This window comes from Protomyctophum bolini (assembly GCF_963924005.1).
Source record: "Protomyctophum bolini genome assembly, chromosome: 3".
Taxonomy (NCBI): Eukaryota; Metazoa; Chordata; class Actinopteri; order Myctophiformes; family Myctophidae; genus Protomyctophum; species Protomyctophum bolini.
Window position 1 is genome coordinate 30,690,042 of NC_137864.1, and position 20,888 is coordinate 30,710,929.

The window sequence follows — 20,888 nt, forward strand, 5'->3', positions numbered from 1 at the left end:
CGCGCACACACACACACACACACACACACACACACACACACACACACACACACACACACACACACACACAGAGAAAATGGACAGAGAAAGAGCTATATTAATGGAGAGAAGGATGGAGAGATCGGATACAGGTAGATGTGGAAACACTGGGGCACTATTTTGCGAGTCTAATTACCAGGTCTTATGTCTTAACTTAAGACCTGGAGGTGTGTCCATGCTGTTTTGAGGTCATGGCACCATGGTGTGGCTAATTCAGGGCTGACCGTCCTCAAAATAGCGAAATAGCATTGGCCACGCCCCAGGTCAAGACATAAGACCTGGTGATTATGTAAAATAGGACCCCTAATCACTTATTCATATTGTCTCTGTACATCATAATAAAAACAATACCACAAGTTGAAGCGCCCCAAAACCACCACATGCCAGTAATACACATCATTATATATTGTATAATGTAGAATGCTGATGTCGACACTGTTGTATGCTGAAGTATGATGGTCACCTGTTGCTCCTCCCTCTGTAATGTGACCGTGGAATAGATCAAGTAAGATGCTCCAGCCAGCAGAGTGAGCACCAGCAGGTTTAAGACCACCCTCAGCAGGTAGAGACGCACCCACTGTCCCGTCGTCCTCTCTGACTCACGCTGGCAGAAACTCTGCTCCTCTAGGTACAGCTGTGGAGTGTGGAGACATCAGCGTCAACTTTGTGTGTGTATGTGTGTGTGTGTGTGTGTGTGTGTGTGTGTGTGTGTGTGTGAGAGTGAGTGAGTGAGTGAGTGAGTGAGTGAGTGAGTCTGTGAGTGAGTGAGTGAGTGAGTGAGTGAGTGAGTGAGTGAGTGAGTGAGTGAGCGAGCAAGCGTGCGTGCGTGCGTGCGTGCATGCATGCGTGTGCGTGCGCAGGAATGTGTGTATGTGTATACGTGTGTGTATGCATGCACGTGCTGTGTGCACTCCACGTGCGTTTGTGTTATCTGTTCACCTTGAGGTCATTTCTGATGATGCCTTTTTTTATCCGTGCCCCATCAGGGTCCTGTATGTTGAAGTCCCATCCACAAAACGCCTTGTAGCTCACAATGTCATGGTAACGGTTCCCCAGGAACCGACTGTGTTTGTAACCAACTACCATTCTGTCACACAAGAGTACAGCAACAGCATCTCAGAACAGCTCGCATATAGAATACTACTTGCACAACATTCTGTTTTTTCTAATAATTGTACTGAGAATTAGGTCAGCGATTCCCAACCTATTGGACCCAAAGTGTGGGTCATCATTATTGCAAGTGGGCCCCCAAATCTATGTACAAAAATAACTTGATAGGCCTACCGATTCGATCAATTGGTTATTACATTTTTAAGTGGCACAGATCCAAAAACATTTGGGAGCCACTGACCAATAAGCAATTTGCCATTTTTTTCTTTTTTTATTGATAGGTTACAGTAATTAGACAGGAAAGGGGGAGAGAGATGGGGAGAAGACATGCGGCAAAGGCCGACAGGCTCAGGACGCGAAACGCCATCAGGCTGGATTACCAGCCTATAGGTGCCTGGACCGCTCAGCCGCGTATTTTTCAATACTTTCAATGAGCACTAACTATGAGACCTAGCAGAACATGTCTGTCTGTCTGTCTGTGTGTCTGTCTGTCTGTCACGCTGTAACACCACCTGCCCGCCACCAGATGGCGCAGCTGTATCACACACACACACACACACACACACACACACACACACACACACACACAAAAAGCTGCGTTCGCTTCCCGCGTTTGCGCGTCTTACTTGTGTTACTAGTATGTTGTTTGGGACTGACCTGCGGACCACCAGGATGAGACTTAGGAGGAGCAGGGTGAGGATTCCACTGAGGTACAGGAGAGCTGTATTCAAGCATGGCAGCTTCAGGGAACCTTGTGTGTAAAAACTGTAGAAGACCGGAGAACGTTGCAGAATACCCTGAAGAACAGAGAGAAAACGGGACAGTGATGTCAGTGAGTGATGATCCCACTATTTAAATGGTAAATGGTGCATTATATAGCACCTTTATCCAAAGCGCTTTGCATAGATTGTGCATTACATTCACCCACACATTCATACACAGATGGCAGTGGAAACCATGCAAGGCACCAACCAGCACATCAGGAGCAATTAGGGGTTCAGTATCTTGCTCAAGGACACTTCGACACTAACTCTGGGGAGCCCGGGTCCATCCGGCAACTCTACCCCTGAGCCACCGCCACACCTGTAAACCTGTGATGTGACAATAAAACTGAGTCAGGCACGCACGCAGGTGCGCGTGCACACACGCACACGCACACGCGCACACACACACACACACACACACACACACACACACACACACACACACACACATACTCACTGTTCCCAGGAAGAAGTCAAGAACTGAGTCATTGGCATTGAAGTTCAGTGATTCTAGAGGTGAAATAAATCAAGAAGAAAGCAGTTTACTTTTAATAATATATACTGTATACAGTTCTAATAAAAAATACTTGATGTATAGATAAATCTGTAAGTGTACTGATTGTATATATGTAATATAACTTCTACAATTCCAATTCCGACTAAATTATGCCCCCCTCTTATTTATTGTTTACTCATTGCTGATGTGTTTTTTTTTTTACGGTCAGAATGTGTGCCCCAGCCTTTTTTCACCTTTTACCTTACTTATATAATTATTGTTCTTAGCTTGTTCTTTCATTACAATTCAGTATTAGCTCTATTATTATCTCATGGATGTTGTATTGAAACAGTGCTTGTTAGCACTATATTCTTGCAGAACATGCCACATAACATTTCGCTCCCATCCTGTATGAGTAGTGATTCTTGATCAATATTACAGCTGCATGTGGATATATGTATGAAAATGAAAGCCATTAATAACTGTATTCTTATAACCAAATCATTTATTTTAGTGCTGGTAGCATGACTCACCAGAGCTGTTGCCCCTGCCATAAAACGTGGTTGGTCCTAAAATGAATGCTGATATGATGACACAGTGGAGGAGGTTCAAACAAAGCAGATACCTCAGGAACACAAAGTAGGCATTGACGCCTACACCAAATCTACCTGTAAAAACAACAAGAGGAGACGATTTCATGGTGTCTCGTCTTGTTGTAACATTTGTAGGCCTATACTCTCAGAGTGAAATTAGCATTTAAGATTTACTGTGGATAAGCTCAAGGGTGCCACAACCCCTAGGTCAAATTATATTATAGAGCCCAAAGGATGATCTGGTGAAGTTTCTCTCACTTTCAATGGTGTGGAGAACATTTCTCCATGGCAACAGGTTCAGCAAAGCCTCTCCCATATTTGCCCACACTCTCTTCCTGTTGATACTCTGGCTCTGCCTCCAAGATTCCCAATAGCCAATTGTTCTTCTCTCTCGTTCATACTCCAGCTTCCTCCACTCCCTCATTGGCCAAATGGAAAGACATTAGGGGGGGGGGGGTGGGGGTATGCTGGTTTAAATTGTACCATGTGTTGTGTTATATATATATCATAATAGGTTAGATTGGGTATATTCAGCTTACAAAGAACTTCAACAGTAGAAAATGTTTCAATTCAGGACCCGTTCTGTCCCAAACAACCAATCGTACTAGTAAGTATTAGCTACTAACTTTGCTATGTAGTAACTAGTAATTACCGTACTAGTCATTTTTCTAACAAGACAAGAGCTAAGAAACAACATAGACAGATGTCCTTCTTCTTGCGTGACTTAAATTTGTGTTTAAATAGTTTTTATTAATTTTATTTATTTTCTTTCTTCTTTTTCTTTCTCTATTAAACACTTTAGATCAAGATCTATTTCTGTGTGGAGTTTGCATGTTCTCCCCGTGTCCCCTAGGGTAGGTACCCTCACAAAAACATGCAGTAATCCTGGTCTCTAAACTGCCTCCCCCTGGCCAGCCGGGGCGCCTGATGGAGGGGAATGGAACTGGTTGGAATAACGTGTTCCTTCCACACGCTACGTCCAACCAGGGAAACTCCCCCTGTCAGGTGTAAAGGAGCAACTTGGACACTCAGGCATGAAGGAAGCATGAGTTCAAGTCCGTTGCTCTCCCCAGGTTGGCGGAGGGTGTGTAGAGCCCAGGATCACATTAGATAATTGACACAGGGGTGAAAAATGGGTTACAAAATCGTGGGATAAAAAATATTAAAAAAAATAAGATCTATAAGATCAACCATAATCCCAAATGGGTTGACAGTATGATAACAGGACAAAAACTAAAAGTATATGCAAATCATGAAATACATTTAAGCCAAAGGGGCATAAGGACAGAAAGTATATACAAATCATAAGTACCTATTTACAGTTTTACACCAAATTGAGTATATTAAATAAAATTAGTTTTGAATCTCTCACCAGGCCTCTCTCCTCTCTTGCATAGGCACAGCCAGGTTCTTGTGAGGTTGCATGTATGCCTTGTCCCTGGCTCCACCAGAAAAGGGGCCGTGGCTGAACTTTTCCCCAGCATTGGGCTTTTCCTCTGGGCCGTTGCAGGCTCCATGTTCCCCATGTCTTGCCTGCTGGGGCCGAGCAGCCTGGGAGCTTGGCAGCTGGTCGAAGATCTCAGTGTGATAGTAGACATAGTCATCAGACACGCTGGACATAATGCTAGAGCGAACACTCTCCTCTTTGGAAACAAAGAAGGTGCACATTATGGAAAATGGCGTGAGAGATTAGTGATAATAACTTTAACAACTTTTTATAGCAGTGCTTAGACAATGGCAAACAATGACACACAAAGTCAAATAATTATAATACAATAAAAAACAAATAGAGTAATAGCAAAATAGACGCAAACCGTACATTGTGTGACTTGAAGGAAATGAGGACAGTCATATTCGACTAGAAAAGGCAGATGTAACACGTTTGTGTTTAGGTTTAACTGATCAGGAAGTAGCTCAACCCCACCATGACGAAATAGACAGATGTTCGTTAGAGGAAGATTATTCTTCACTTTATTTAGGAGAGATTTGAGAACCCAAAAGTTAATGGTATACTGTAGTAAATGTAACAAAGTATATGTAACCTGAATATATTCCAGAATATGTATATATATGAATGTGAATATTTATAATTTACTCTCTTACTATGACTCTCTCTTTCTGTATCGCTCTCTCTCTCTCTCTCTCTCTCTCTCTCTCTCTCTCTCTCTCTCTCTCTCTCTCTCACACACACACACACACACACACTCACACACACACACACACACACACACACACACACACACACACACACACACACACACACACACACACACACACACACACACACACACACACACACACACACACACACTCTCTCTCTCTCTCTTAGATAGCATTTTATGTAGACTTATAGCATTTTATGTAGACATATCACTTATAGTATATGCATAGTTTCATTACCGATATAGATATACCACTTTTACATTCTTAGCTTACGTATGATTCATGATAATTAACTCTCTATCCCTCTCTGCACACATAAAACACAACAGAAGATATTATGCCTACCTGAGAGGATCCTTGAGTTTACAGTTTTATGTGCGTCCATGTTATTGTCCCAGCAAACATTTAAACACAAGTGCGTAGACGATACGTAGACATCCACATCCACTAACCCACCGCCCACATTATAGCAATTGCACAAAAACACTTAGGTTCTGGTGGCAATTGTATGAAACAAACGAAACCTCAGTTGGGTATGTTTCTGTGCGTTACACAGCACACTCACTGATCACTTAAAAACCACAAACATTAAGGCAGCAGAATATTGATCTGGGGTAAGTGCTGTTGTACTGATCCGCCTGGTAAGATTTAAATTCTGGCAGATGGAAGAGATGCTACATCAGTCATAAAAAACAGGAAGTCATGTTACAGGATGTAGGCATGTGTGGTTACTTTGGTGGCTGAAACAAAAAGTGCAAACTTTATGTTAAATAACAACAGCACAGTCACACAAATGCTAAATCACAAGCACAGACAGACACGACTGAAACACACACTCACGTGTGTGCGCACGCGCACACACACACACACACACACACACACACACACACACACACACACACACACGCACGCACACACACACACACACACACACACACACACACACACACACACACACACACACACACACACACACACCTTAACTTAGATAGCATTTTATGTAGACTTATAGCATTTTATGTAGACATATCACTTATAGTATATGCATTGTTTCATTACCGATATAGATATACCACTTTTACATTCTTAGCTTACGTATGATTCATGATAATTAACTACTTTTTTATGATGTATTGCCAATGCATTTTGGATGCCTAAATTGTAAATTGTAGAAAACACTCCAGACTACAGTTAAACCATATTAATGCCTTGTTGCCTTTTCAGTGTAATGTAATCAGGTGACCACTTTAAACCTTATTACTGCAATCCTGTTTACTCATCAGCCAACATGCCTTTCATGTGAACTGCATGGAACATATAGCAGAGTTCCAGTGAAATTTGAAGCAATATACAATGTGGTCACTAAATCTTAAAGACCAATCAGGAGCCGGCCAGGCTGTTACCACTGATTCCACCACAGAGTCGACACATCATGGGGCATCCGTCATCTGAACATCAGCATTTACATACATACTGAAGTCAATTCCCGTAGACTGAAGTCAATTCCCGTAAGCACTGTATGATTTCAACATACATGACGTCCACCTCACCATTGTACAGCATTTTGTAACATATTCCCCCCCTCTGTTTACTGACAGACAGTGCTGCCTTTTTTGAAAAAGGCAGTCCCGTTTACTGACACAAGCAGTGGGAAAGCTGAAAGGGATTGATTCAATATTGGTGGCCGGGTCACCTACAGTAATGAAGGTTCTGTGATAGTGTTTGGAGACAAGGAAGGGGCACATATTGGTCCAGAGATTGCCACACCACCATCTCTTGAAACAGTATGGTGTCTCTGGGTTAGGAAAAATTATATATTAACATAGCCACCCAGCATTATATTTATATTACATACTTAACCAGCATGGCAATAACTAGTTCAAGTTTCATGAATAATAAATGATTTCAGGTTGAGAATATTACATGAATCATGATAAATATGGCTTGTCTTATATTCTGGACGTGCTGACTCCTGTCCTGATACTTTACAGCTCTAGAATAGCCTAGAAGCCTACTGTAGAGTGGTAAAGTGTTCTAATGATGTGATCCTAGGACATAATGGTTCTTTGTTTGGCTCAGTTGACTTGATTGACCGCATAGGAGGGAAATAACTGCAAATTGGCCTGAAAACTCAGCTGAGACCAAATGTGGAGGTAGTTAGTTTCCCTTCTCTTTTGTGCATATGTTTGGGTCCCCATGACTTTTTGGTGTTTAAGCTGTTTTACTGTACTACTTGCTGTTTACTTTTTGGTATTTAAGCTGTTTTAATGTACCACTTGCTGTTTAGATTTCTGACAATAAAGTGTGTGCATTAGCATAATTATGCAGTTTATGCAGGAATTTGAAAAGAGAGATTATAATTAGGAAGTGTTTGTGGAAACAACCATGTTTGTCAGTTCTGAAGACCAGCATCAGTCAGTCATAGCATAAGTATTCCATCACTCCATGCATGTTTATTCTCCATTTGAAGGTGTGGCCAGATACCCAGGTAGCTAGCTAGTAGGCCGACAAGAGAGGGGAACCACTAGTACTACTACTACTACTACTACTACAACAACAACAACAACAACAACAACAACAGCATACAATAATATAACTTTTCTCGAGGACATATGTCACCTAACTAGCCATACAAAGGTAGGCCTATTTGACTCATTCTTTCGTAGTTCGGGTAGTCGTTTAATGTTTTTTCTTAGCGGCACATTGCGCAATAGTTGGCCTACACATGACACTGCAGTGTGAAGGTTTATAATGCCAGGTCTACACACCCAGCATTGCAATATTGCTGTTTCGTGTGGTTACTTTGACGTATAATATTAATGTAATGCAATATATATTGGTCTGAGACTCACAAACGATAGTGGGCACTGGGCAGCAACACAGACACAACAGTTAGTACAAGTTGCACTGCAGTACCCCAGGTCGAGGGCAGAGATTTCAACCGTGCAACAGGACCGAACCATTTGCGGAAACATTTCTTCAAAGTTAATTTGTACGCATTCAGAGGTGGGTATCAGGCTAACCGTAATATTATTGGAGGTAAACGTACGTGCTGATTTTGCCTAGGTTTAAGGTTTCTCTTCTCAGACAGTTTGTAAACAAACTTTAGGATTATAGTGTATCCACCCCAAGGAAAATGGTTGCGCCCGGTTACACATGCCGACGGGGTTCTATTGTGACTGACTGACGGGCTGCGCTGCAGCGCAGATTAACAATAGGAAACAACCGGTTGGACAAGTTTAGTTTGCAGACTTTTCACACTGGGTGAGTGAACTGAAACTAACCGTTTGTTTACTTTATTATTGCTTGTTTACAAACGCGTCGTTATAGTGGAATTGCATGGGTGATATGGCGTTATTGGCGTATAGTAGGCATGTTGCTGTTTCGGGAGCATTTGACAGATTGTAAACACAGGGAGCACTGTTAACGTATAGTTGTATATAGCCCTGAAACATGAAATCATGGCAGTCATGTTTCAGGGCTAAGTTGTATATAGCCCCATATGTGCCCTCTCCCTACTACGCTCATTCTACAGAATGAGCGTAGGGAGAGGGCACATATGGGGCTAAGTTGTATACTGAATACCACAGGGTAGACAGTAGTTTTTGATTGACTGTCGATGTTTTCCAGGGGAAGGTGTCCGAACAACAGAACAGGTCCTGTTCTGTTCGGCGAAATGTGTACATTTACGATTATTTTATCAGCGCCTTGTCCAGATGTTGTCACCACCAGTGCACCAAGTGCATAGCTCAGGACATTAGACCAGAGCTAGTTGAATATAATTCACTGTGTGTGTGTGTGTGTGTGTGTGTGTGTGTGTGTGTGTGTGTGTGTGTGAGAGAGAGAGAGAGAGAGAGAGAGAGAAATGCTAGACTTTGGTTGACTATCCTTTGAGTTTAAGGAGTTTATAATAGCTAGTGAGTGCAGTGACTGACCTCTGACAGAGTTTGAGATATTTCCACGATTGTCACTTAAACGCACTTGTTTTGTAGAAAACTACTGTGACATCATATCCTACATGTACAAATGATCATTTTGTGCCAATAAAGTTAGGCTATTTTGTACTATTATACAGGACATGTATATTTTCATAAGAAGACTCACAGTACCAATAGTATTGCATATTGTAATGCACAATACTGGGAGATTTGTTGAAATGTAATCTTGTGTTTAACTGATCGTGCTAGTTATTATTGGCACACTGTAGCCAAAAGGCAAATGTCCACATCTGTGTATAATGTTTCCTCCTCTTGCAGAGCATAGGAAAACCTCCCACATACAATATTGCTGTGCTCCAGGGAGTACTGGCTCTGGTTAGGAGTTTACAGTCTCTGTGATCTAGCCATGTAGCCAGCAAAGAGCCTGTGACTTTGTTGTGAATGAAGTGTGTGTGTGTGTGCTTGCTTTCTCAACTCTAATAACAAATTGAACATTCTAATCTATAGTATATACCTCCATTCTCTCTCCTTCCTGTGTTTTCCAGTATACTCTTTGTGAAGTCCTTTATCTGGACATGGGCTTTTTCAAAGTTCCTTCCCTCACAATCCAGTACGAAAATAGTCAACAGTAACACCACAATGCCTGTGTACCAAAATAGGTCTGAGCTCAATACATCCCTGTAGTTGTTTGTTGTCAAAACAGCAAATCTGAAGCTTTTTGTAATAGACAATCAATGGATTTGATCATTTATTCGCTTTGCTGCTTGACTGTTTACAAGCTGGTCATTGATGACATCATGTGGGTGTGAGTCACTGTTTCAACTTATATGACATGCTGTAAACAGCATGCAGTGCTTCATCCACATTGTTGCCCCCACCCTTTCATATGACGTACAGTAAATGGCTAATTGAAAACAGCAGGGACAACCCCTGTAGCTGAGCACTTCTCCTTCCCCCTGTTGGACGTCTGTTGGAACTCTGGAAAGTTAATTGACCCTTAGTTTGTCAAGACAAAAACATCTCCCAGGCTGTACGTCAACCTGGAGAAGACAATCGGGGCCAACTCTTTGCCAACTTTGATCTTTTTGACTACATTTTCTGTGTTCCATGTTCCAACTTAATGTGTGTGACCCATTAATGGTTTATTCATAACCATCTCTTTGCGGTCATATCATTTCTACTTAACATTCTCGTTGCCACTACATTCATGTTTTGTAGTTTACTTTCTTCCTTCCTCTAATCGACACTAAAGACACTCTGTAAACAGAGAAGCAGTACATCTGAGCTCCATCATATCCTACTCTGTCTTTCCCCACTGTGTTTTGTTTGGCCCTAGTACAGTTTAACTGTGAACTCTGTCAGACTGAGTTCATGCAGTGACTCCCCCACCCCCCGCACCAAGCCCTTCACTTCCTTCACCCCCAGTGTCCTAGGACATTTGTGATGGCTATTGTGCACGGAACACACACAGACACACACACACACACACACACACACACACACACACACACACACACACACACACACACACACACACACACACACACACACACACACACACACACACACTTACTTCATGGCCATGCTGGTCACACATTTGGAAGAGTGACAGTGATGGGATGGAGAGAATGACTAGCTAAACCAGCAATGCTGAAGACATCTGTTTCACTCCAGCACTGTGTCTACTGTCTATATTGTCCGTCTTTGGACTTGCTGAAGCAGAGACTGACATGAACTAATAGGGATTGTGGAAGCAGGAAAAATGGACTGAACAGAATACAATGGAATGGAGACAGAATACAAACAACAATGTTCATTTTTGTTGGCACAGCACTTTTGTCTGGATACTAAGCAGTATTACTGCCAACAGAGCAAAAATAACAGTCATTGAATGAATAGTAAAATAGTACAAAATTTTACTTCAAAGTTAATTGACTACGCTCCTTATGCTACTTAAATTTCACAGTAACATCCTCAGTGATAATTTAATCAAGATGATGGAGCTTGCGTAGTGCATACAGTACCACAATGTAAATATTAAGCCTTCAGGCGTTGTTTTTGATCATGCATTGTATATGAATTCAATCAATCTCAATCTTGTGTGACCAAATGTACTTTGTAATCTATGTATTGGAGCTTTATACGTTAGATTCTTACATTGTGGATAAGCCTGTCAGCTACAGTAAATATAATCTACAGTATAATGTCATGTAAAATTAACTGGAAAATTACTGCAATATATATTTTATTATTTTTTAAATCACACCCATGCGAAGTGAGGGGCGCTCTTATCATCATACATCATAATACATCAACTCATTCCGGCCAATTAGGATTTGCATCCTCACCTTCGTCTTCAAGGTTTGTGTTTACAAAAACACTAAAAACTGGCCATTCATTATCAATGGCATGTCAATCAATGTCAATTTAAGGACAAAGTTTGTGTTCACATTAAAAGCTGGACATATAGGGGCTAGTGCCCCTCAAATTTGAAATAGCCAGAAAAGTATGTTTGTAGAGCAGGCGAACAGAGCCGTACAGTCAAATGTTCTCATTGTTGGTGAGTGAATAAATGCATTGAAAAGAGATAATTAAATGTCTCACTTTGATGTTACAGGACAATAACTGGGAAAGAACCCCACTGGCTAATTTTAGCTAACAGTCAGAGCTCTGCACTGCCCCCTGTCTATGCTGCTGGTAGTGATGATGTCACAATAGTCAAAGACAAATGTACTGTAACAGAAAAACAGAGAGAACCCAGAGCAGGACACACACACACACACACACACACACACACACACACGCGCGCGCACTAGCACTGCCACAAAATATGAACAAACATGCACAATACAATACATTCAATTGATTACTGCAGTAATTTGTCCAGAAAAGTGTTCTGTCAGTACAGTACTATTGTCATGATGTCTGTGACTGTCTCTGTACTGTATTGACTATACCTTGGATGTACAAAGGTTTGTTTCAGTGATCTCTCTTTGTGCAGCTGTACAATTCAAATCAACGTTTGATTGGAGTTCAGTGCAATGTAGTGCTCTTGTTGTGACCGAAGGTCGCAGTTAACTATGGAATTGTGCATTTCCCATCAGTGTATCACTCAACATCCCCATACATATGGTGCCCAGGTCTCGTGACATCACGTGACATCATCAGGGATGGAGATCCTTTATGTCATAGTAAATGTGACCTGCTGTCGCAATTAAGATCAGATATCCCTGATGTCATCAATATTAGTATATGGATTATGTCTGAACCTGTTCTGACATTCCATACGTTTATCCTTCCCCCTCCTTACTCTTCGATGTCTCCCTTTTGACTGATACCTGTCCATTTTAAACTCTAGATGGGCCTGCCCCAAAAGTTCTTACTGTTCTGGTTCTTACTGTTCTAGTGCTATATAGTCTTGCTGTACTTTTCAGTCCAAATCATTCAGCGGCACTGGTGGTAAAGCTACAGTTGACAGACTGAGTCATACACTAATTAACTTTAATGTAAATAAATTCTGAACACTCTACAGACAAGGCTAGCTTATTGACATTTATATTCATGATTAAATCAATGTTTTATATATTTATTATTCTTATTCAAATTTGCCAATGGATTTTTTTGTCACTGCTGTTATACCCTACTAGCTCATTGACTAACAGGCATTGATTGCCCCAGACTGTAGATTCACTAGCAAGCACATAGACAAAGTTCACCCTCTCTAGAGTCTAGTCCCCACATGGCTTCCTTCCCCTGAACATAGAAAATTATGTTCCGTGTGTAGACTCTTGAACCACCCTAGACTCTGTAAAAGATAAGATAACAGGAAATGGGTTCTCTTGGTCCTTGAAGGTTGGACATTTGCATGGACAGTGCACAGAACACAAAGTAGAATAGAATACAAAATCCCAAAGCTTGTGGTTTTATAAAACAACATACTGCAACACCCAACAGATAAACCATAAGGTTATCTGTTGGGTGTAGTAAAGTAAAAACACAATAATAAATACTAATTTATGGTAGACAGTTTCAGACATATACTTTGGCACACCAATACCACATTGACAACGCATCCATGCATGCACGCACCCATGCACGAACGGACGCAACACAAGTGCTGTTGTTCAAATCCCCCAAAAACAGAATGACGCGATTCACAGAGCTGTGACAATGAATCATTCTGTTGCTCTGTTCTCATGAATATTCCCACCATCAGCCATGTGACTGTTGACTCTGACCACTCAGCCCTCAGTAGAGTGACAATAGAACGATCCTGAGAGTCCTGACTGGACATTATGACATCATAATGACATAACTTCTAGTCACAAGCTCAGGTATGCGGTCAGGTGCGAGCTGGCTCAGAATAAAATATATCAAAAATAATTTTAAGTAAAATAAGTATAACATCTTTATTACTTGCGCAAGCAGAGCGCGCATGTAATAATTTCGCCCGGTCCGTGTGCACCGTCCCAGCCAACCCGCCACGTATGCAAATAAAACAGCAAATTTGTGCCTGGTTTGCTGGGACCAGATTACATAAATGACCATATTTCTTACGTCATCATTTAGAGCTAGTCATACGTATACTATATATAATCAGTAAAAATAAAATAGCAAATTGTGCCTGATTTGCTGGGACCAGAGTACATGGTTTGTATATGGATGACTAGCTCTCAATGATGACGTAAGAAACATGTACATGTACAGCCAAAATAATGTGAAATATGTAGAGCATTATTATTATTCTTATTCATTTTGCTAGCTGTAGTTACCGGTATAATAATAATTTCTTCTGTTTTCTACCCAATATAACCACATTATAACCATATAAAATGAAATGGCAGTTCAGTTAAATGCTGCAATTTGTAAAAATATGACTCCTAACGTCATTGAAGTGGGACTCATCCCTGGGACTCATCTAAAAGACAATCCCTGCATCCCGGGACTCATTACATTGAAATCCTATTTACATTAATGACTATGTCTCCACATCTACATCCCTGATGATGTCACGTGACCTGGGCAGTGGGCACCATATATGGTGCCCGACCAACACACAGGAAATGCACGATTCCATAGTTAACTGCAACCTTTGGTCGCAATAAAACCTTACTTTCAGTACTTACTAGTTACTATAGGCAACTTTGGGAAAAGGTCGTGAACAAGGGCCCTCCAGGGCAGGCATCTCGGTTCTTTGCCAATTTCTCCAGCTGTCCCCATGTATGGTCAGATCTCTTCACATCTGCTTCCAGGTCCTGGTGCCAGGTGTTTCTTGGTCTGTCTCTTTTGCTTTTCTCTTTTGGATTGCATACACTTTGATGATACTGCCTGTTGTCACTCCATGGCTTGTCAACCAGAAGTCTGACACAGTACAGCTCACATCGCCGGTGAAATTATACAAAAGGCGTTTTCATGTATTTAGGTGTGTATATTATAGAAGTTGAAATGTGCTGTCAGCAGACAAGTTACAACATGACCAGAAAGTCACACACCTCTAATAACTTGGTGTATGACTGCTAACATTCCTCGTGTGTATGTATGTGTGTGTGTGTGTGTGTGTGTGTGTGTGTGTGTGTGTGTGTGTGTGTGTGTCTCTCTCTCTCTCTCTCTCTCTCTCTCTCTCTCTCTCTCTCTCTCTCTCTCTCTCTCTCTCCATTCTATCCCTCCACCCCTTCTGTCCTGTCTGTCTCCCTCCTCAATCTTTTCGCTCCTTCTTCGGCTTTCTCCTCTCCCTTCACTTTGTCTTTGCTTCTCCTCTTTCTCTCTCTCTGTCACTCAGATGGAGTCATCATCACTATGACAGGGGAGGTGAGAGCGGGTCCAAGGTCCTTGAGGGTGTGATCCCTCCCCTGTGATTGGTCAAGCACAGATTTAGACGAACCTAGACCAAAAGATAGAGAGAAAAACAATGGCTCGCAATGTGAACTTCAGCCCCCACTTCCTGGAGGCTGCACTGGAGTGAGTATTACAACTTCCTCTTTCACTTTTGTCTTCCTGCTCTCCTTTATCAATGTACCAATAATAATAAAATCACGGTTATGAATCACTAATATTGAATGATTTGCCATTTACAATTCTATTACTGCACTCTTTGTAATTGTTACCAACTACAACTACTACAGTGGTTGTCGGTTGATCTAATTGAAAATTTATGTTTAAATATTGCTGATGTCAATACAATTAACAGTGCAGCAGTACTGTACTTTTGCTCTCTATTCCTATTTAAAAGTTCTCCTTATGTAAGTTCTCTTTCTTCCCTGTCCTGCGCGTGTCTGTCCAGTTGTTGTGTGTCCTCCCAGAGACTTGGAGGCTTGGGAGACGATAAAGAGATGACAGGGTTAGCTTGGCTCTTTGATTTCTTGTTAAGACAGGAACGTGTGTAAACAACGTTTTCCCAGACCTACAGTATGAGTATGGTACACTCACTGCACTGAAGGCTATTGTAAAGCAGGCTCTACTCTAGTGTCTAAATAAAGGCACTTGTTGCTTCTCACTTAGTGTATAGTTGAAAGGTTTGGCTAAATGGAGGTAGAGGCAGGTTACAAAAAAGACACATATGTTAGTATATTTTAATGTGTGCTGTGTACTTGTGTGTGCATACACTAGGACTGCACAGTAATTCACAAATACATAACACACAAATACCCTGATAATCGCAAGACACTGCAGTTAGGTAACAGAGGGTATGCGCATTCATAAAGTGAATGGCAAATTGAGTGGCAAAGTGAGTTTAACGTCGTTTAATACAAGCATATTGGACTTTTCTGTTTGGATGTATGGGCTCAGTAGGCGTTACCGCATAACTTCCGGGTTTGATGATGATGTCACGCGCATACCCTCTATACGTGTTTATGGAATAAAGATGTTGAACTTTCAGATTAAACTGTGTGTTTGTGATTGCATTTCTTGTTTTTCTGTTTTGTTAATAATATATAACAGATTGCCTTCATGGTTCCCTTGAGCATATAGGCTTGAACCATCTGAGGTCATGTAATTCCGAAATGAGATATTAGAAAATGATCATTTAAATGTGACTACTATTTAAGTTAGTTGTCAGACCATAATTATGCATACATTTTCAAAAAGTCACATTATAGATCCACGTTTACTTTTGAGGAGAGGTCAGTGACTGAGTGACCAGTGGTACTTGGGCAGTTGGGCTATTGTGACGTGTGTCAATGAACTCTGAAAACCAGAATCGTCTCCTAATTTTCCCTCTCTCTTCATCTATCTTTTTCCAGTAACCTTTATTAGCATGCATGCAGTGAACATTGGTGACGTGTGTGTGTGTGTCTGTCAGGAGTCCTGTGGATGAGGAGGGTGTCCATGAATCTTTCAACGAGCTGGTTGAGCTCCAGCAACTACAACTGGATGAGGAGCAACGAGGTACTGTGTGTCTGTGTGCGTGTCTGAGGTACTGTGTGTGCGTGTGCGTGTCCGAGGTACTGTGTGTGCGTGTCTGAAGTACTGTGTGTCTGTGTGCGTGTCTGAGGTACTGTGTGTGCGTGTCTGAGGTACTGTGTGTGCGTGTCTGAGGTACTGTGTGTGCGTGTGCGTGTCCGAGGTACTGTGTGTGTGTGTCTGAAGTACTGTGTGTCTGTGTGCGTGTCCGAGGTACTGTGTGTGCGTGTCTGAAGTACTGTGTGTCTGTGTGCGTGTCTGAGGTACTGTGTGTGCGTGTCCGAGGTACTGTGTGTGCGTGTCTGAGGTACTGTGTGTCTGTGTGCATGTCTGAGGTTAGAGCAAAATGCCTGCTGTGTGAATACGGCCCATTATGTGTTTTGGTTTCCTTCTTCAGACACGGTGGCTCAGCTGTCCAACCCAGTTCAAGAGCCGTGGGGAGATGGTGGGAGGGGGAGACGGTGGGGTAGCAGTGAGGAAGAGGAGGAGGAGAGGGACGTTGACCCACTGATTGCTGAACGCTGGTCTGCTGCCACCCAGTCTGTCCTGTCCTCCATGCCCAGTCGCACCATCGGTAAGTACCGATGGAAAGAGAGAAAGTGATGAAAGGAGGTCTCTGAGTGAGTGACCGAACGAGTGAGTAAAGACAGACTGAGACGGGGACTCCCTGCCCAGGTGCCTAACCCTAACCTCACAGAAATGATAATGGATCTGTTTACATGATCGCGTCTGAGATGCTTTGTGTGTCTCAACAGTGCCTACTTCACGCTGGTATGCAACATGTATCACTGTTGACAGAGCCAGTCTGAAAACTAGAATTTATTGGAATGTGTTAACTTATGGAAAGTATTCTAGGCCCTATATCTTGCACCACCCCTTATCCCTAATCTTATTTGCCATTTTTCACTATTTTAAAACATTTTAAAATAGTCAATCTACAAGCTAACAATGTGTCGATGTTGATTGGCTAGTTTAAGTATTTTTAAATGTTTTAAAATAGTAAAACATGGCAAATAAGTTTAGGGATAAGGGGTTGGTACTGGAATGGATGTTTTTGCTTATTGCTGATGATCTCCTATATGCAGGTTTAATGTTTGTTCACATCACTGAAAGATGATAAGAGTGCCCCTCACTTCACACGGGTGTGATTTTTAACTAATGTACAGGATAATAAAACAACAGATATGTAGATAATACTTAGATGCCACCATTGACATTATCAGAAGAACAGTAGTAAAATAAAATGCATTCAAGTAAAAAAGAAAGAATGAAAGAAAGAATAAATGACAATAAAGCTGGGCTCTAGCTGGGACGTGCCGTGAAGCTTATCCTTCTTTCAAAGACTATTTTTAATAGACTGTTTCCCTTTCGGAACTTGAGAACAGTGATCTGCTCTTCAGATCTGAAGCATGTTCAACCGTACCATCAGAAATGTGGCTCTCTATGGGGACCTATCACGGGTCAGGCTGGAAGGGTACTGCGTCAGGCACCCAGAACTAGTGGCAAGCAAACAGACTTAATGACACTATGGAAACCTACACAGGGCAAGGCAAGAAGCACTACCTATGTGGCACAACATCTTAGCAAACAGCACTCTTGAGCTCAAGACCCTGATGAGGGGGCATGGTGGCACAGTCGGTAGTGCTCACAGCTAGAAGGTCCTGGGTTCGATTCCCGCTGTGGGCGCTGGGGGCGTGTTCCCTCCTCTGCGTCATCAGTGCCCATACTGAGGCGGGGTTGGCGAAAGGGCCTTTCTGTGTGGAGTTTGTATGTTCTCCTCGTGTCCCCTAGCCTAGGCTAGGTACCCTCACAAAAACCATGCAGTAATCCTGGTCTATAAACTACCTCCCTCTGGCCAGCCGGGGCGCCTGATGGAGGGGAAAGGAACTGGTCGGAATAACGTGTTCCTTCCACACGCTACGTCTGGCCGGTGAAATCCCCCCCTATCAGGTGAAAGGAAGCTGCTTGGACTCCTCATGCATAGAAGGAAGCAGGAGGTCAGTCCGCTGCCCCCCCCAGGTTGGCAGAGGAAGTGTAGCGCCCAGGATTACTTTAGATAATTGACACTGGGGTGAAAAAATGGGTTGCAAAACCGTAAAAAAACAAACAAAAAAAAGACCTTGATGCTAGATAGGAGAGCATGGAGGGCAGCAATTCAGGAGTCCCGGGTTGGTGTTGGCTCTGCTAGACCACACACTCTCATCGCATGAGCAGCAATCAGCTGGGTAATGCTGAAAACGGAATTTCCCCCATGGGATCAAATAGGTCTGAATGAATATTATTTATTTCCCAGGTCGCAGCCGTGGGGCCATTATCTCTCAGTACTACAACAGGACTATGCAGCTGAGGAGACGCAGGCAGAGCCGTCCTGCCATCAAAGACTTCTCTCGCTCCGCACGGCCCTCCATACGAGGGTACATGGTGGAAATGGACTTATTGGAATCTGATGGAGGAGGAGAGTGTGAGTGGAGACACAAACATGGAAACACACTCTCTCTCTCTGTATGTGCCACAGAGTGCCACAATTTTTGTATTTTTCCAGTTTTCCAGTGTCTATGAGGTGACAGTACTTCATTAGACACCCTGAAGTCGTTTTTATGTGCAATGGTGTATTAACTTTGTATTTAGGGTTTCTTCCTGGAGGCTGAACCCTTGACAGTCAAACGGGCCAATGAAATAAACAGTAATATAGTGACACCACACTATCAGCCCCTCCCCTAACCCCTCCCCCTTTATACAGCTGTGGGTGCAGCTTCAGTTCAGGTGGATCACCACCCACCAGGCAAACCAGACATATACTTAATGAACTGGTGGGCGTGCCCACATAAAAACAACATTTTAACAAATACTGTATATTTACAGATGCCTCCTTTATATAACAATAAGACCTGATGATCATGTTTTAGAGTGGAAAAAAATCACAGCACTCCATCTTCCAAAGTGGATCCTTTTACAGTTTCACGGAGTTAAATGAATACTGTGTGCAACATAACCCATACCATGTGTGACTATGCCATGTGTTGCAGGGAATAAGAGCGAGCAGCTGGTGACCAACTTGCAGAACTTGTCAGTAAGTGACAGGGTAAGGATGCTCAGGGCCATGCCACTCAGCTTGCCTGAGAAGATGGAATTCAGGTAAGTTATGGTAGGACAGTGTGTTCATGTTGTTTCGTGGTCTTTGTATGACTTTGTAATTCTCTGTCTCTCCCACCTTTTTTCTCCGGTCTCTCTCTTTGTCTCTCTCTCCCACACTCTTTGTCTCTCCAGGAGGCAGGCATTGGATAAGCCGAGGCGTTCCTTCTCCAACAGCAAGATCCACTGCTGCAAGCAGCTCAAGTATAACATCATCACCGTGAGTCGCCATCTCTCGCCTATTCTTTATTTTGCCACTACTTCCTGTATTTCATGTCCTCCACTCATCTCGTCTGTTAACAGGATATCTTGAGCAACTGGTACAAAAGTCGATTCCGAGGTTGAGACAGAACTGAATAAAGTGTAACCAAGTGTAATGTCTGATCAAATTCCCATTGACGTGGATGGAATTTAAGTTTTTCTGCTGCCGAAGGACGGGAATTTGCGACACATGCTAGCCCATTACTTACGCATTGGCTTAAAAATGCGCTTAAAAACAGAGAAACGTTCGGCGCCTGGTGCATTTGTCTGTCTGTCTGTCCGCTGACTTTGAGCCACTAGTCAAGGCCAGGAGGATGTAATCAACAGGGCACAGGTGTGTGTAATTCACAAACAATGTTAAGACGTGTGGAAAACCAATACCATGTTCTACTTGATTTTATCGGCAAGCTGTGACAATAACCTTGGACAAAGGTGTACTAACTGTATCAGCTGTGTGAGAGAGGCTGCATGCATCATGCATTAGAAGAGGAGTCTATGGGCACTGAGACAGTTCTGAAAGTTGTGAAATGTTTTGAGTTCAAATAGGGTTTTAGAAAATAGTGTGGCGACTGGTACACACACCCAGGAGACAGAAGGACGTTTGCCTATTCCAAGGCGTTTAATCACAAAAGTAAATTCAACAAACAGTGGTTTTAGCCACCACTTTCATGTAATGTCAATGCAAAGCAGGTAATATAGACAGTTATGTTCAGTTCCTCTTTCTCTCCGCACGATGGTGCTCTACGATCGTTGTCTCGGGACCAAGTCTCTGGACTTCAACGGTCGTCTGAGAACGTGATTAAACACAGTCTGTCTTCTGCCCTGTGGCATTCAATAAACACGGGAAGTATATTCGCTACTCAGCTTAGGACGAGTGCTCTCGCTCCGGTTCCTCCACCGTGTACTGGGGTCGTAGTATTACTCCGTCCTTTTCCATCCCATGTATGGATAATACATGGGATACGCCCTTAGCGCGTCCGTCGTAGAAGCC

The 20,888-nt window shown here is 42.5% G+C and overlaps 2 protein-coding genes across 3 annotated transcripts in view; one reads left to right on the forward strand and one right to left on the reverse strand.

Annotated features, from left to right (window-relative positions):
• tmc8 (transmembrane channel-like 8) overlaps nt 1-5,561 on the reverse strand; it is a 10,771-nt gene extending 5,210 nt beyond the window's left edge. The window contains exons 1-9 of the mRNA XM_080758975.1: nt 5,511-5,561; nt 4,817-4,860; nt 4,375-4,645; nt 3,261-3,421; nt 2,943-3,077; nt 2,371-2,423; nt 1,807-1,946; nt 979-1,126; nt 503-673 (exon numbers count right to left, since the gene is read on the reverse strand). Of these exons, the coding sequence (XP_080615101.1) occupies nt 503-673; nt 979-1,126; nt 1,807-1,946; nt 2,371-2,423; nt 2,943-3,077; nt 3,261-3,421; nt 4,375-4,645; nt 4,817-4,823 (1,086 nt within the window). The 5' untranslated portion in view covers nt 4,824-4,860; nt 5,511-5,561. The remainder of the gene's footprint in view (nt 1-502; nt 674-978; nt 1,127-1,806; nt 1,947-2,370; nt 2,424-2,942; nt 3,078-3,260; nt 3,422-4,374; nt 4,646-4,816; nt 4,861-5,510) is intronic.
• A 2,139-nt stretch (nt 5,562-7,700) lies between these two features.
• tmc6b (transmembrane channel-like 6b) overlaps nt 7,701-20,888 on the forward strand; it is a 28,561-nt gene continuing 15,373 nt past the window's right edge. For both annotated transcript variants that reach the window (XM_080759259.1, XM_080759260.1), the window contains exons 1-7: nt 7,701-7,802; nt 14,883-15,061; nt 16,404-16,489; nt 16,902-17,078; nt 18,798-18,965; nt 19,531-19,639; nt 19,772-19,856. In XM_080759259.1, the coding sequence (XP_080615385.1) occupies nt 15,012-15,061; nt 16,404-16,489; nt 16,902-17,078; nt 18,798-18,965; nt 19,531-19,639; nt 19,772-19,856 (675 nt within the window). In that variant the 5' untranslated portion in view covers nt 7,701-7,802; nt 14,883-15,011. The remainder of the gene's footprint in view (nt 7,803-14,882; nt 15,062-16,403; nt 16,490-16,901; nt 17,079-18,797; nt 18,966-19,530; nt 19,640-19,771; nt 19,857-20,888) is intronic.